The sequence below is a fragment of the Typopeltis vanoorti genome, chromosome 3 (assembly GCF_054136105.1).
Source record: "Typopeltis vanoorti isolate ZY-2024b chromosome 3, IOZ_Tvanoo_1.0, whole genome shotgun sequence".
NCBI classification, from domain to species: domain Eukaryota; kingdom Metazoa; phylum Arthropoda; class Arachnida; order Uropygi; family Thelyphonidae; genus Typopeltis; species Typopeltis vanoorti.
Window position 1 is genome coordinate 13,824,599 of NC_143551.1, and position 17,440 is coordinate 13,842,038.

A 17,440-nucleotide genomic window follows, 5' to 3' on the forward strand; every position below is an offset into this window, starting at 1 on the left:
GTGTTAGAGAGGATTTCGGATGGACTGGAAAGTGTACAAGACTGGTGGAAACATAATTCAAAAGTAATCCTGAGCTGTGCAATCGAGATGCTTGGTGAGACATCTGGAAAGATTAGAGAGCAGAAGGAGGGTTGGTGGTGGAATAATGATGTACAAGTGGCAGTGACAGCTAAGAGGAAGGCAAAGCAGAAGTGGGATGAGTCAAGAGTGGAAGAGGAAGGACAGAGAGGTGTACAAAGAGAGAAAGCAAGAAGCCAAGAGAGTTGTGGCACAGGCAAAGGCCATGGCATATCAAGATCTGTATGATCAATTAGAAACAAAGGAAGGACAGAGAAAAATTTACCAACTAGCGAAATGTAGAAATAAAGCAGCTAAGGACATCTTACATGTGAGGCAGATCAAAGATGCTGAAGGAAGAGTATTATGGAGGGATGTGGACATAAGAAACAGATGGAAAATATACTTTGAGGGACTTTTGAATGAGGAAAATGCAAGGACTCACAGAGGAGATGGGCAGCCTTCTGAGGGGATGGCAGAACATCAGTAGAATGGAAGTGACGGAGGCCATGAAGAGGATGAGGAATGGAAAAGCGGTGGGCCCCGACAGAATTCCAGTGGAGGCATGGAAGGCACTGGGGGAAGAGGGAATTGACCTGCTGTGGGACCTGTTCATGAAAGTTTGCCAACAGGAAAATATACCCGAGGAATGGAGGGAGAGTACTCTTGTTCCCATCTACAAGGGTAAAGGGGATGCACAAGACTGTAAAAATTACAGAGGAATAAAGTTGATGTCCCACACAATGAAGATCCTAGAAAGGGTTCTTGATAGTAGATTGAGGGAGGAGGTGGAGATTGCAAAGGAACAATTTGGCTTCATGCCTGGTAGATCAACAACAGATGCTATCTTTGGGTTACGACAGATGATGGAAAAATATCGAGAGAAACAAAGGGAGCTACATCTGGTATTTATTGATCTGGAGAAAGCATACGATAGAGTGCCAAGGCAAGAAGTCTGGAGGTGTCTGAGGGAGAAGAAGGTGCCGGAGAAATATGTCAGGTTGGTGCGGGAAATGTACAGAAATGTGAAGACAAGTGTTCGGACCTGTTTGGGACAGACAGAAAGTTTTCAAGTAACAGTTGGCTTGCATCAAGGGTCAGCATTAAGTCCGTTTCTGTTTAATATTGTGATGGAGGTGGTAACAGAGGAGGTGAGAGAAGATGCACCTTGGACAATGTTGTATGCAGATGACATCTTGCTGTGTGTAGATTCAAGAGAAGAAGCAGAAACTAAACTGGAAAGATGGAGAAAAGTACTGGAAGAGAGAGGTACGAGACTGAGCAGAAGTAAGACAGAGTATATGTGTTGCGCAGTGGGCGGTGGCCAGGAGACAGATCTGGAGCTGGAAGGAAATGTCATCAGGAAGGTGAGAGACTTTAGATACTTAGGTGGGATGCAGGATACAAGCGGGTTGGAGGAACTGGAGGGAGATGGCTGGAGTGTTATGCGATAAGAGGGTGCCGATCAATCTGAAAGGCAAAATTTATAGGACAGTAGTGAGGCCAGCTATGACATATGCTATAGAAACTGTGGCCCTGAGGAAAAATAACATCAGCAGGATGGAAGTAGCAGAGATGAGAATCCTTAGGTGGATGTGCGGTGTGACCAGAAAGGATCATCTGAGAAATGACTATGTCAGGGGAACAGTGAAAGTTACGAACTTAAGAGCGAAAATACAGAAGGCAAGATTGAGATGGTTTGGTCATATGATGAGGAGGGAGGACGAATATGTGGGAAGAAGGGTCATGCGGATGGATGTGCAAGGAAGGCGGAAGCGTGGGCGGCCAAAGAAGAGATAGAGGGAGCTGGTAGAAGAGGACTTGAAGATGAAGAACTTGGATATGGTGACAGCCCAAGACAGGAAGGTGTGGAGGAGACTCATAACAAACAGTGACCCCACTTAAGTGGGAGAAGCTGTAGAAGAAGAAGATTATGTTTTTTAAAATTACTCTTCAGTATTAATTGAAATTTATATTACTTTTTTAAACTTAACATTTGGTTAGAAATACAGGATAGCTTCCATTACCTATTAAGTTCTACTAATTTTGTGTTAACGATGTAAAAGGTCTATGAACAGAAATATGACTATTTGTAAAAATTTTTTTTTGGCATCACCTCCTACTTAAAAAGTTTTAACTAAGTCTATTTTTAATTAAATATAGTGAATTTTATTAAGATTTTTTTTTATATGTGGCCAGTAGAAGAAAGATTGATGACTATGGAAGGGTGAAACTGGTCAGAGATGTTAAATCAGCAGTTTATAAAGGACTTTCATCTTCATGAAAGTAACACATGTAGAACTTGAGAGCAGTGGGAAGTGAACAGGAGCATAAGAGGAATTGAGTAAACTTGATATCAATAAGGCTGTAGGAATTATAGTATATCACCACATGTGTTGAGGGGAATGTTCCAGGAAGTTAACAACAGCACTGACATACCTCTTTAACACGAGTCTTACACTGGTCCAAGTTCCAAGGGATCAGAAAGAAGGCAAAAATTTCCACATCATGAAAGGGGTAATAAGACTAAGGCTTCAAATTACAGGCCAACCTGTTTGTCAGGAGTTGTGGTCAAGGTGTTAGAGAAGCTAGTGAGGACCAGGATTCAAAATTTAAGACAACAGCATAGATATGCTAAAGGAAGGTCATGTTTTAGCAATCTACTTACAGTATTATAACAAGGTGACAGATGCATTAGCCAAAGGGGATGCACACACACACACAGTAACATATTTAGATTTTGCTACAGCTTTTGATAAATTACCTCATGACAAACTGGTAATTAAACTGGAACAGATATGGTTGGATAGCAGATTAGTCTTACTGGATTGGAAAATATCTGATAGGTATCAAAGTTGTGTATAGGAAGTGATATCCTAGAAGAGGAGAGTCACTAGTAACGTTCCCCAAGGGTCTGTTTTGGAGCATTTTTGTTTACTTTATATGTAAATGATATTGAGAAGGATGATATATAGTTGTTTGTAGATGAGAAGCGTTATGAGGAGTAGAATGGATGTTGTAGTTTCACAAGAGGATTTGAATAGACTGGGTGAATGGGCAAATGGGCTTCAAGGTTTTAAAATTTGAGAAGCAAAGATGGGTTACAGAGTATAAGATTGGAAAGGAAATCTTAGATGTGGAAGAGAAGAGGGATGTAGGAGTGATGGTGGATTGGAACCTGAAATTTCTAGGATATTTTACCAAAATTGTGAGAGCAGCACTGAAGATTACAGCAGTGAGGCAGAGAACACTCACAAGAGTATCATGATTCCGTTGTATAAAGCTTTGATCAGACTGCATATGTGCACAGATTTAGTCACTTGGTTTTCACAAAAGGATGAAGATATTTTTGGAAAGTTCAGAGATGATAGACTAAGATGGTTTCTGGAATGTTGAGTATGAGGACAGATTGAGGGAATGCAAATTGCAAAGTCTAGTGGTTAGATAGAGACAGAGCCATGATCTAGACAAGCTGGAAAGGGGTAATTACCAGATTGATGTGGATGAGATTTTTCATAAAATGAGTCGAGACAGAGGAAAAACAAGAGGCCATCTCTGAAAGATGTATAAGGAGGGTTCCCTTGGAACCCTCTTTATACATCACCAAAAAGGCCAGTACAAAAGGAACACCAGGAAATTGATATAATAACCTCCTATGGAGGTTACTATATCAATTACTATATCAATTGGGATATCTCCTCAAAGGAGATATCCCAATTGACCTTAAAAGAAAAAAACATTCAATAGTTGTATACTTCCAGTCATGACATATGGAAATGAAATGTGGACTTTGACTAAAAGCATAGTACGTGGGTTGGAACTTGGACTAAGGTGAGAGATCCAAATGGCAATGGGTAGGTCATATTGCAAGAAGTAACACTCAAAAATAACCAAGTTGATATCAGAATGGTACTTCAGAGATGGGAAGAGAGATACAGGAAGACCAAAGTGACAGTGAGAGGATGAGATTAAAGAGAGAGCTGAAACTCAGTGGCATAGAAAAGCTCAAGATAGAATTGAATGGAGAACTTTTGGAGAGGCATTCATCCAGAAGTGCACAGAGGCTGATGAAGATGAGTTGTGTGTACCTGCTGCAATGAATCGTTGAACTCCATGGAGGTATGATAATAGGAAATCATTTTAATTGCTATAGTACTGTTTACTAATTCTTAAGCTTACTACGTGGAAATATTTGCAAATAATAAACCACAGGGTGTTGAAATATGCTTGTTTACTTATAAGAGCTGAATTATCAGTTATGACCAGTAAAAAATATATATATATAATCATATAATTTTAGAATAAGAATTTCTTTCTGTCACAGTAATGCTCCAAATGGCCATTGTGATTTACATCATTTATTACTGAACAAGTTATGGCAAGAATACAGTTTCCAGATTATTCGCAAGTGGATTTTACTACTGGCTAGTGAATTTCAGTGTATTTTTTCCTCGTTAGCCATTTCATACAGTTAATGTGAGACATTTTACCTCAAGAATGTCCAGTCTCTGCCTGATGCTGTAATTCTTCTGATAAAATTCAGTTGCCAAGTATTCTGCAACCTAATAAAACAAGAGTTATATACAAATTAAAAATATAGAATTTAGTTAAATCCATTAATAATGAAATTATCAGGTATAAAATGCAAATAATTTTTTTGACTAAACGTTCATTTATTCTAGAAAAGCAGGTATAGTTTGCAGGTTTAGTACTAAGTAATATATTTTGCTGTGTACTGATTACCAATGTTTGATTTTTGATGTATTTTTTATTATCTCAGATTTTTCCACTGACATAACAAGTACCACCAGGTGCTATTGTAGCTTATTATGATAATTAGCTATGACAACACCAAAAGAAAAACTTTTTTAAGTAAACACAAATGATGGAAAGATGCTGCTGGATTTAGTACCTGTCTCTTTTTCAAAAGACAGGTGCTATATGAGATCATCTTCCTTGGAGACTAATATCCACAGCTCAACCTTGCTCCTCCTCCTCCAATTAAGGCTGGTATGGATGCTAAACTATTTGCTATTATCAGTAACCTGAATACTCCAAATACCCATCAGAACATCAGATAATCCACATCACCTTGCCAACATCCTCGACTTTTTCTTAATCAGCTCTCTTCTAAATATGAGGGTGGTTCCTTAAGTTTCTGGCCTGACTAACTTAGTGATAGAAAGAAAATAACTGTGTTGCTTTTCAACATAATCTCCCTTTACTTCGACACACTTTTCAAATCTTTGAATTAAAAATTTCTATGCCCTTGAAAAAATAATCTGTACTTTTGTCTACAAAAGGGCCTAAACTGCAGCTTTCGTTTCATTGTCATCTGCAAATTTTCTTCCTCAAAGGTATTTCTTTAGTTTCGAGAAGAGTAATAGTCACCGGGTACTAGATCTGGGCTGTAGGATAGGTGTTCAATCTCCTGGAAGCCACAGTCCTTCACTGCAGACTTTGCAACAATAGCCATATGGACTGGAGTATTGTCGTGAAGCAGGTGAACACAACGACAGCATTCCCTCATCTCTTCTCCTTTATGGTGCATGCAGTTTGTGCAGGAGTGAAGCATAATATTCATGATGGTATTTCTTTTCTTGAAGTCAATCAAGAGAATTCCCCAGCAATCCCAAAAGATTGTTGGCATGATGGAATGAGTGACCTTCTCTTCTCAATGGTGCTTCACGTGGTTTGTGCCATTAGGATTATAATAATGGATCATGGTTTCATTCCCGGTGACAATGGATTCTAGCACTTCTCTCCGATTCCCTTGGCAAAGCTCTAAAAACTTGTGGGAACAGGTCACATGATGCTCCTTCTGAACTGAAGAGAGAAGTCAGGGCACTCACCTTGCACTGACCTTTGTTATGTAAAGCCTCTTGTGACTTTATAGAAAGTGCCAACCTTGCTGAGATTTCTTCAAGCTTCAGCCATCTATCACTGAGCAGTTCTTCCTCAATAAGAGAGAGAGAGAGAGAGAAAGACATTTTCCTTAGTCATCACTTCCACAGGTCGACATCACGAGAATCATCTTCAATGATCTCTTCTTAGGCAAAACTGTTTAGCCCATTCCTTCTTGGTGGAATACAAACGAGAAGCTTCCCCATAAACACCATCCAATCACTGTTTGATAGCCCTTCTTTGGTGGAAAACTTTATCACAGCATGGTACTCAATTTTTAACATTACAGCCAATTAGCATGCCACGTATTAGTCAAACGAGTGCCTCCAACTGAAGGATGTAAGTAGAGAGTTAAAACTGGTACATTAACCTCCCCACAGATGGTGCTATCTGTCATGCACAGAGTTTTAAAATTGGTGCGAATTTTGTATGTCAGGCAGGAAACTTTTGGAACCTACCTGGTATATATACCATAGACATCAGTTCTCTCTCTTTTTTTGTTTTTGGTAACCAGAACCCTAAGTTCACCAAGTGTCTGTAACTCAGTAAACACTGATTATGCCCTGGGCTCAAATTCAGTCTAAAATGCAAGGAACCTTTAGAAAAGCACATCAACTGAAAGGTGGGTTACTTACCAGGTCTCATACAGAGAGGACAAGTGCTTTTCTCCCTAGAAAAGTGTGGCTTTTCATCCTGCAAAATTGGTGCACCAGCCAAAACACATGCAGTTAACAGACATAATACAATTGATCCCTCAGAGTATTAGTTGCTCCAGCAATAATTCCAAAGAAGAACAGCAGCAACCATAACCATACAAGTTTCCTTTACTAAGGGACATCCTTAACCCAGTCAATTCTCTAGCTCATGTCCTTGGACATTAGACATTTCACACCAGTGCCAAATAGAATGGCATCTATGATTTCTACTCTTATTTTCCATGGTCTGATTACTTTTTCTGTTCTAATGACCCAAACACCTGCTTTGGCTGAATAACATAAGTAATTCTAAACTGGAATGAAGGCCTTCAACTCCACTTTCTACTGAAAATTTCTAATCATTATCCTTGGTTCTCCAACAAGAGTGCAAAGGCAATTCCCCCCCCCCTTTAAAAAAAAAAAAATTAATATCAAGGGTGGCCCAAGACCAAAACTCTGAATTCGCGCTCACTCTGCACTGCAGATCATGATAAGCTGCTAATCATCATCAAATCCAATTCTGATTTTGAAAGAGCCAAACACAGAAAACTAGCATCCTGTTCACGCAGCAGTCAGAACTTCCTGATTATTTATTATAATCATCAGCAACAGCTTTCTTCAGTCTACTGCTGAATGAATGTCTCTTCATGTTCTTCCATTTTGGCCAATCTTATGCATATGTCCATCATAATGTTCATAATATCTTTATTATTCTTATTTTTTATCTCATCATCCCATCTTACTGCTGGTCTACCTTTTTCCAATAATCAGTTCTTGGTATCTATCTGTTGTCAGACATTCTCATGACATATCCTGCCCATCACCATTTGTTGCCTTTTATTTCTAAAAGGCAATGTCCATTACCTATGTATGCTACCTTATCCAAATATTATTCTTTTTATCTAACTGTTATTTCCAAAATGGCATTTTCCATGTTTTGTTGTGTTGTTTTCAGTTTCTCCAGCTGTTTTTTTTTATTTAGGCTAGATCATTATTGGGAGTACACACTGGTTATAGATTTTTTTTAAAAGTAGTTTGGTAAATTGTTTTTAAATTTATGTATATTTATAAAGTTAAAAAAAACTTTCCATTCTGCTGTCATCCTAGTTGAAATTTCATTAAGTTTATTGTTTGTAAGGATTTGTCCTAGATATTTACATGAATCGACTATTTCAATCTGTCTTTGATTAGTTTCGATTGTTTTCATTCTGGAATAATTTCACTACACATAATTTTTGATTTGTTCATATTTATTTGCAGGCCCATCTCCAAACTTACTTCATTCATTTAATTCAATAATCATGTGTTTTAATTCTTTTGGTGATGTTGCTATTAGTATGATATCAGCAACAAGTCATAGATTACTTAATCTATGACTTGCTGCTGATGAAAATATTGCCTATTCCTATATGTTTTAAAGCTTCAAGAGTGTACAAAGTGCCTTAGACGATAGAAATATAAGATCTGATAATGTTGGAGTCTTGACAAGTAACAGACTGATTTGGAGGAAAATTGTAGATAGGAAGTTAGTAATGATGTAAATTTTTCATGTAGTACTGTCATATCCTGTACATCCCTTGAGGGTATATGGCAGGAATTTGATGATGATGATGAGCATTTTACATAGGTCTATTGAGTCAAAGGCTTTTTAATAATCTATGAAAGCTAAAGAAATTGGTATATTATATTCTTTTGCTTTTTTCATTACTTGATTTAAGGCTTGTAAATAATCTAAAGTTGAGAAGAATGTTCTTTTGATTGATGGAAATCAATATGTTGTTTATTATTCTGCCATCTATAATTTTTGTAAAAAGCTTATAAAGGACTGGGAGAAGGGTAATAGGTCTATAATTTCCTAAGTCAGTTTTATCATCTTTCTTATACAGAAGGATGATTTTTCCAGTATTCCAACTTTTAGGAAGTAGTTCTTGTTCTTAAATACACACAGTATACAATTTTGCTAGTTTTATATGCAAGAGATCCCCTTCAAGTGCCCTTCCATTTTTTTATTTGTAAATGTATGTTTTATTCATCATCTTTGACTGCATATTCATTTTAGTTTTCAGTGTACTTTTCTCTATTGTTGTATCCTTTCTCCTTATCCGTATACAATTCTTTTGGGGCAACTTATGCCCTTCCATGCTCCTTGAATTTCCTTACAAAACGTTTATGTCCATTTCAGTTTTTCCCCCATAGTACTTTATTGTTGATACAGGTTGTGTGAAAGACTAATTAACTTGTGTTGTCTTTTCTTCTCTGAAATTCTTCAATATTTGAATTTTTCCAGAATGTTCCATTTGGCCAACATAGCAAATGCTACAAGAGTAGTGAATCTTGTAGATCCCTGGTTTCTTTGGGAAGGGTGGGGGAATGTGGGTGTTTCAGAGGCTCAAAGAATTTGGATATCTTGTAAAGTGGAGTGAAAGCCACTTTTAGGTCATGGCTCTGCAGTAAATAAGATTCTGGAGTGACATTGCAGATTGTAAAGAAGGATTACAGCATCTTTGAATTTATTATTATTACGTGACACTTTCAAGGAGTCCAAAGACTCATCGAACGAGGGAATCTACTGTACAGCTCCATCTCCACCACTCATATCCAACAACTATAACGAACTGCAACTACCATCACAATCTACACCAACGCCATCTACCACCACCGCTAGTATTTTCACTGGCAATCACAAACATCCATGCCCACAGTAGGATTCGAACCTGCGGCCTTTTGTCTGGAGAGCAGATACTAACCACTCAGCCAACAAGACCAACCACATATATTGGGACACAAGCATAAACATAGTGTTTGAAATGTTCTAATTCCTCCTTTGAGCCTGTCCAGATGCTGAAAATGTCATCAACGTAATAAAGCAACATTTTTGGCTATTTATGGACCTGAGAGTTGGAATAGAAATAAAGCAAATGATAAAAGATTGGAAGCCACAGATATAAGAGTTCTAAAAAAAAAAAAATTAAATTTACATTGATGGCATCTATTTGCAAATAGATGCCATCAATGTAGGAATCATATTAAAAATGAATAATTAGAAAGGAACAGACATTAGAATTCAAGAATGTGTGAGTAGAAATAATCTAAGGTTATGGTGTTCTGGTTAATGAACCAAAACAAGGCAAAAAAAGGATGCAAAACAAGTGTCTGATAACAGGAGAGCAAGGAAAAAGACTAAAAGGGGATGCTGCTTTAGAAGACAAATAAGACAAATATGAGAATATTGAGGCATGACATGTAACAGATAAATCAGAAGAAAATTTTCCATAGGAAACTAGTAATATGAAAACTTAAGACTATAATAATATCATGGACACCAAATAAGGGCAAATAGAGTAACATGATGATGTTCATGATGAATAAGATGGTCCTGACAGATTCCTTTTCTAAAATTAAATTATGATATAACATAATCTAATGTTAGAAAGAAATCTTACAGCATGTAAGCCCAATTTAGGGTATTATTCACATCAGTTTTATTTCCCTTTTTAAAGATGAGCACTATTAGAACTGTCAATCATCCGGAATTTAACCTTCTGAATTATTTAAAAGAAAAGCCACTGCTTTTCTTTTAAACCTGTACAAGATGGCAATGAGAGCGGTGATCAAAGAAAGAATGAAAGCAACTATACAGAGAGAGAAAATGGTTTAAATGAGGATAAAAAAAATGAGGAATTATTTGTAGGAAGTGAGATCGCTAGGTTGTGTGCAGTGATACACAATGCGCAGCAGCAATTAGAGCACCTGCAAAACTCTTTCCAGAGTGATTCGGCTAACGTAAATAAACAAGTGTTTGAAAGGAAAAATCAGCGTAAGAGTGGGAGAGTTTCTGAAATGAAGGAAAGAGTGTTGTATGGTGACTCGTTATTAAGAGGAGTGATAGATGGGAGTTTAACTAAATCGTACTTAGCTGGTGCGAAATTTAAGGATGTAAGTGAGAGTATTAGAGCGCAAAAACAGAGGGTGAAAGAAATTATAGTTGTGGCTGGTATGAATGAATTGAAAGGAGATAAATTTTTTATGAGAGAGGACTTGAAAGTATTGTTAAAGGTAGTGAAAGAAGAGAGTGACAGAATTAGAATGGTGAGTCTGTTGCCATGGTATGACAGAGAGGAGTTTAGAAGGAGGGCCATAATCACAAATGACATTATGCGCAGGTTATGCAGACGGTGTGGTGTGGAATTCGTGGACATGTGGAATGAGTTTGATAGGCGAAAGGATTTATACAAGATGGATGGCCTGCATTTGAATGGATTTGGTGTGCGGAGACTGGAAAAAGTGTTGCTGAATGAAGTGAAAATGGATGTGCAGAACCAGGGAAACTAGAACTACCAAGGAGGGGGGGGGGAGTGGATATGCGGACATCAGTGAGACAGTTGAGTGTAAGAATGTATATAATGTATCCGAGCCAGTACTAAGGACAAAAAATTGGAATGGGATAGTTAGAATATCGCATCAAGATATGGGACAAAGGGATCACTGGATTTCATGTATACTAATGCCAGGAGTATTAGGAACAAGAAGGAAGAATTTTTGGCCACGATTGGTGCTTCCTGGCCACAGGTTAGTGGTCATTCCTAAGCTTCTTCAACAACCTCCAGAATATTTTGCCACTTTCTTGATATTTATTTTCTATGTTCTTGCCGAAGTCCTCCCATGACTTTTGTTTAGCTTTCTTACATTTGTCTCTGTATTCTCTAAGAGCACAAGTTGACTTATTTGCCAGGAACTTTTGATATGCTTTCTTCTTTTCCTTCACTGCTTCTTTAACTTCCTGTGTCCACCATGGAGTTCTAATTTTTCTATCCTTGCTGACAACTTCACCACATGCCTCTCTAGCTGAATCTATCAGGGTTTTCTTCGAGGCTTACCACTGAATCTCCAAGATTTGGTTCCTGTTTTCAAACCCTTTCATTTTTTCTTCAATAATCTTTGTGTATTTTAGTCTACAGTTCACATCTGAGAGCTGCTCATCTTTTTAAAAACTTTCTTACGTTATTCTTTTCAATATGAAATTCAATTTTATCCTGCTCAATACTAAATGGTGATCACTTCCAATTTCAAATCCCCTGTATACTCTAATGTCCTGCACCAGGGAGAAAACATCACTATCAACAATAACATAGTCAATAAGACTTTTCTTATTCCTTGCGTCTTCTCTCCATGTGAATTTGTGCACATTTTTATGTTGGAACATTGTGTTAATAATAACCAGTCCATGTCCTGAGCAGAAATCCAACAGATATTTGCCATTATTATTAGCTTTGCTCTTTTCTCCAAATTTTCCCAAAATATTTTTGTATGTCTGACAATCATTTCCTACTCTGCTATTTAGATCACCAACAAGGACCAACTTTTCCTTTTTCATTGTGTCAGATGCTTTTTCTGAAGCCTGAAAAAAATTCCTCCACTTCTGTCTTAGTAGAACCTTCTGTGGGACCATAGGTACAGATAAGTCTTATCCAGTTCCCCATTCTCATATTTGCCCACATCACTCTACTTGAGATTGCCTACCATTCAAGAAGATAAGCCTCACATTTTGTGTTGCATACTATGGCTACTCCTTTTCCTTGTTTGTGCCTGAATATAACATTTTGTATTTATTGCTCAGAAAGATCTCACCAGTTTTTTCTTTTTTGTTTCAGTCACCCCTATTATTTCAATCTGGTACTTATCTAATTCCTCAGCTAGCTCCATTTCTTTGCCATTCAGGCTTCTTATGTTGATGGTACCAATCTTTAACTCTGGTGATGTTGAGTTGGGGTATGTTTTCAGATTTGCTCCAGTAGCTGATTTTTCGCTGTTCATCCTGGTTCCCTGGCAAAAACAATGGAGGCCTTGTTTAACCGGACGATGCCACAGCCGGCATGAAATTTTATCATGTTGTACCATCATTTTGTATTTTGGTTTAAGCCAATAAGAATACAATTTGGTCGGCTAAATCCCAAGTTGCCAGCCCATCCTCATTTGTTCAGTATCCAGGTAGATACCCAACATAAACATCAACATAAACAACAACAAAAAATAAATTAAAAATTGAAAAAAAAAAAAAAAAAAAAAAAAGAAATTGATAAAAAAAACAACCTTACTCCACCCATGGTACAAAATGCACTATAGGTTTGCAAATAACTTTTTGCAAGTTAGAGTGACAAAAAAACTTGTACAGTTTCTTTTTACATGAAAAATATGAAATTGATAAAAATAGGAAAAAAAAATCCTTCATCCATCCATAATACAAAGGGTACTATAGGTTTGCAAATAACACTTTGTAGATTAGAGCAACATAAACTTGTAGTATATATACTTTGCATGCATTCTTCTAGAATATTTTCTACAAGTCTTTAAAATTAACAACTCCAGATTAGCTGGTTTGGTTGACCAAGTGGCTAGTCCTACCACTGATATGCAAGTTTGTGATTGCCTTTAGGTGGTAGAATTGCACACATTTGCTTGATGTGAGACCATAGCCCCACTTAGAGAAGCCCTGCAGTGGCTTGAACATAAAGCAGAGTTTCTTAATTAAGTAAAAAATATATAAATACAAAAAATTATAAAATACCCTTACAAAAAAAATCTGTAATCCACCCTATTGTACTAAAGTACAATAGGGTGGGTTATAAGAAATGGTCTACAACTATACTATCATCATCAATTTCCTGATATGTACCCTCAAGGGATGTACAGGATAATGTAAAATCTCTCAGGAAAATTTAGCTTTGCTAAATTTTTGCAATCGATTTTTCATTTTGTTTTCTCAATATTTAGTAAATCTGAAAATATAATGCACTAAATAGAATGTTACTGTAAAAGTGCATATACATTGACCGTATGTAAAGCTGTAATTAGGGATTATGCTAGATTAGCGATGATGAAACACCAACCAAAGGTTGCTAGGTAAACCGGTGTTGACCAAACGGACATCAATGATGTCATTGCTAAAGGCTAATCCTGAAAAGGCAGCGTAGAGAACAAAGAGCGAGATTTTGCATAAAAGGAGATTGTGGCTCTTGGCTTTGTCCTTCTCCTGTCGTTGAGGCCTTTTACCTTCTCTTCATTGAGGCTTTTCATCACCGAGGTTCTTCTCCCATTGTGGGTTTTCTATTCTTTGAGTGCTGTTGGATCTTCATCTTCAGATCTCAGCAGGCCGTTTCCCTCATCGATGATGCTCAAGTCTTAGTCTCCAGATAGAGAGCGGTTACATGCAAACCTCACGGTAACTATGCCTGATTCCATATCGAAATTTCAGATGGAAGAAATTTCTCCAAGACACCACCTGTGATGTCCAAGCAGCAAGAAAGCTAACCAGAAAGATGAAGCTACTATCTTGAGGAAGTATGCTGTAATTTGTTTGGACTCTTTATTCATGGTAAAAATGTTAGTAGGCACTAATTTCGTATTTGTTAAGAAAGTGTATCTCAGAATTGTGAATATGCTTACGAGAAATTGTTTGTAAAGAGGTGCTAAGTAAGTCAAGTTTTTTTGTGGGAAGATTGTTTGTTAATTTGTGTATTTAACAAATGAACGTGTGCTTAGTTATAGAGAACAGTGCTATTAAGAAATCGTATGTAGTTAGGCAATTATTAAGTCAGTCTTTAAGGGAAGAATCTTGTTAACTTGTTTATGCAGTGAGCAAGTATGTGTGATGGTTTATGTCTAACGAGTTAACCCAGTAATTGTGTGCATTATGAGTTGTCATATAAACTGCATTACCTGCTTGTAAAAATATTGAGTGAAATAATTTCACAATATTTCATGCGTGTATTATATCTCTTATCGAGTTTAAAATAAATGTTTTTGTTTTGTAACTACCTGGCCTGTTCTTTAGCTAATGCACTAACTTCAAAAAAATGTGAACCTGCAGGCACATTAAAGTACAAACAGTCATGACTTGCATATAGAGAATTTGGGTATAGTTAGTGATTAATTCCTGTTTTTCCTCACCCTAACTTTCAAGCAATACTTACTCAGTCAGATGGTGCAGTCAAAACTAAAATAAATTTTCTGATTGATTTGTATGAGAGTGGGGGAACTGCATACCTTAAATAAACTTACAACACAAAGTTTGTTTAAAAGCAAGGTAGGGATGACAGAAATTGGTCACGGTAGGATTAGCCTTGAGAAGTTTATGTTAATGCAGTTAATAGTCTCATCATAGTGAAGTTGAACAAAGCAAAGTTAAGAACGGTCAAGTTGAGATAAATAAATAAAGTAAATAATTAACAATTTTTTTACATTATTAGCAATCTCCTATCAACAATTTCCTCCAAATTAGTCTATTATTTGTCAGCACTCTTTGTGTGAGAAGTTCATTAGAAGACCAACATTTTAGTCTTCTAATGAATTTAGGATTAAATTAATCCACCTAGATCTTGGGCTTTTTCCTGCCATCTTTGCATCAAACACCTCTTTTGTTAACCTTTCGTTAAAGTGACCATACAATCTTAGATTATCTCTGCGCACAAATTCTTGTATTATAGCAATATCAAGTTCCACTCTAATGTCTTCATTTTTAACATGATTCTGCCATTGATGCCATCTGTTTGCTCCCCTAATCTTTCTCCGAATTCTCATATCTGTGGTCTCTAATCTAAATACTACTAAATAACACTGCTATTTAATTGACGTTGTTTTTGCCAGGGAATCAGGGCGAACAGTGCAAACTCAGCTACTGGAACAAATCTGAAAGCACACCCCAACTCAACATCACCAGAGTTAAAGATCAGTACTATCAACATAAGAAGCCTGAGTGGCAAAGAAATGGAGCTAGCTGAGGAATTAGATAAGTACCAGATCGAAATAATAGGGGTGACTGAAACAAAAAAGACAAAACTGGTGAGATCTTTCTGAGCAATAAATACAAAATGTTATATTCAGGCAATCACAAACAAAGAAAAGGAGTAGCCATAGTATTCAACACTAAATACGAGGCTAATCTTCTTGAATGGCAGGCAGTCTCAAGTAGAGTGATATGGGCAAATATCAGAATGGAGAATTGGACAATAAGACTTATTTGTGCCTGTGGTCCCACAGAAGGTTCTATTAACGCAGAAGTGGTGGAAACTTTTGATGTTTTAGAAAAAGCAACTGACACAATGAAAAAGGAAAAGTTGGTCCTTGTTAGGGATCTAAATAGCAGAGTAAGAAATGATTGTCAGACATACAAAAATATTTTGGGAAAATTTGTACAAAAGAGCAAAGCCAATAATAAAGGCAAATACCTGTTGGATTTCTGCTCAGGACATGGACTGGTTATTACTTACACCATGTTACAACATAAAAATGTGCACAAATTCACATGGAGAGAAGAGGCAAGGAATAAGAAAAGTCTCATTGACTATGTTATTGCTGATAGTGATGTTTACTCCCTAGTGCAGGACACTAGAGTGTACAGAGGATTTGAAATTGAAAGCAATCACTATTTAGTCTTGAGCAGGATAAAACTGAATTTCATATTGAAAAGAATAACATGAAAGAATGTTTTAAAGCAAATAAAAGTTGAGCAGCTGTCAGATGTGAACTGTCCACTAAAATACACAAAGATCACTGAAGAAAAAATGAAAGAGTTTGAGAACAGGAACCAAACCTTGGAGATTCAGTGGCAAGATTGGAAGAAAACCCTGAATGATTTAGCCAGAGAGGCATGTAGCGAGGTTGTCTGCAAGGATAGAAAAATCAGAACTCCATGGTGGACACAGGAAGTTAAAGAGGCAGTGAAGGAAAAGAAGAAAGCATATCAAAAGTTCCTGGCAAATAAGTCAGCTTTTGCTCTTAGAGAATGCAGAGACAAATTTAAGAAAGCGAAACACTGTAAGACTAGCTACACAAAAGTCATGGGAGGACTTTCACAAGAACATAGAAAATATATATCAAGAAGGTGGTAAGATATTCTGGAGATTGTTGAGGAAGCTTAGAAATGGAAGAAAGAGTGCTGTAAAAGGAGTTAGAGATGATAAATGTGACATGAAAATGGAAGAAAAACATATCCTTGAAGTATGGAGTAATTACTTCGAAAAATTGCTAAATGAAACAAGCAGCGAGAGCACAGTGGTAAAAAACATTCAACAGGCATATAGTCAGGAATACATATCCATACTTGAAGTAGAAAAAGCCATCAAAGGCTTGAAATGCAGAAAGGCAGCAGGAGTAGATGATATTCGACCAGAAATGCTGAAGTATGGTGGTATAAAAGTCTTACAGTGGCTGCACTGTATAGTTCAGAAATTCTAGACAGAGGGACGAATTCCCGATGATAGGAGTAGAGCTCTAATAGTACACATATATAAAAAGGGAAATAAAACTGAATCTGAATATTAACAGAGGTATTTCACTACTGAGTGTTCCTAGCAAGATCTATGCAAGTATACTTGAGAAATGGTTGAGAAGAATTGAATAAGAAAAGCTTGGTGAAGAACAAGCTGGATTCTGGCCAAATAGAGCTGTCAGGATCAGATCTTTACTTTACGACAAATAGTTAAGAAAGCATGGGGATATAACAAAGATCTGTATTTAAGTTTTGTTGATCTGGAAAAGGTATATGACAAGGTGCCAAGAGAGAAGCTATTCAATGGTGTCAATGGGGGATTATATCAAGCAATACTTAGTCTTTATTTGAGTTGTACGTCAGCAGTTAGAATTGAAGGAAGTACAGGAAGATGGTTTAATGTTAAATCTGGTGTGAGACAAGGATGTACATTATCCCCTCTGTTATTCATTATCTATATGGATCATATTATGAAGGAAAGTGGTATTAAACATGATATCAAAATTGGAGAAGTTAA

General features: G+C 36.8%; 1 protein-coding gene across 3 annotated transcripts in view; it reads right to left on the reverse strand.

Annotated features, from left to right (window-relative positions):
• Nucleotides 1-17,440, reverse strand: part of LOC150107933 (telomere length regulation protein TEL2 homolog) — a 284,799-nt gene that overhangs the window by 100,539 nt on the left and 166,820 nt on the right. For all 3 annotated transcript variants that reach the window (XM_090415456.1, XM_090415457.1, XM_090415458.1), the window contains one exon: nt 4,548-4,619. In XM_090415456.1, the coding sequence (XP_090271582.1) occupies nt 4,548-4,619 (72 nt within the window). The remainder of the gene's footprint in view (nt 1-4,547; nt 4,620-17,440) is intronic.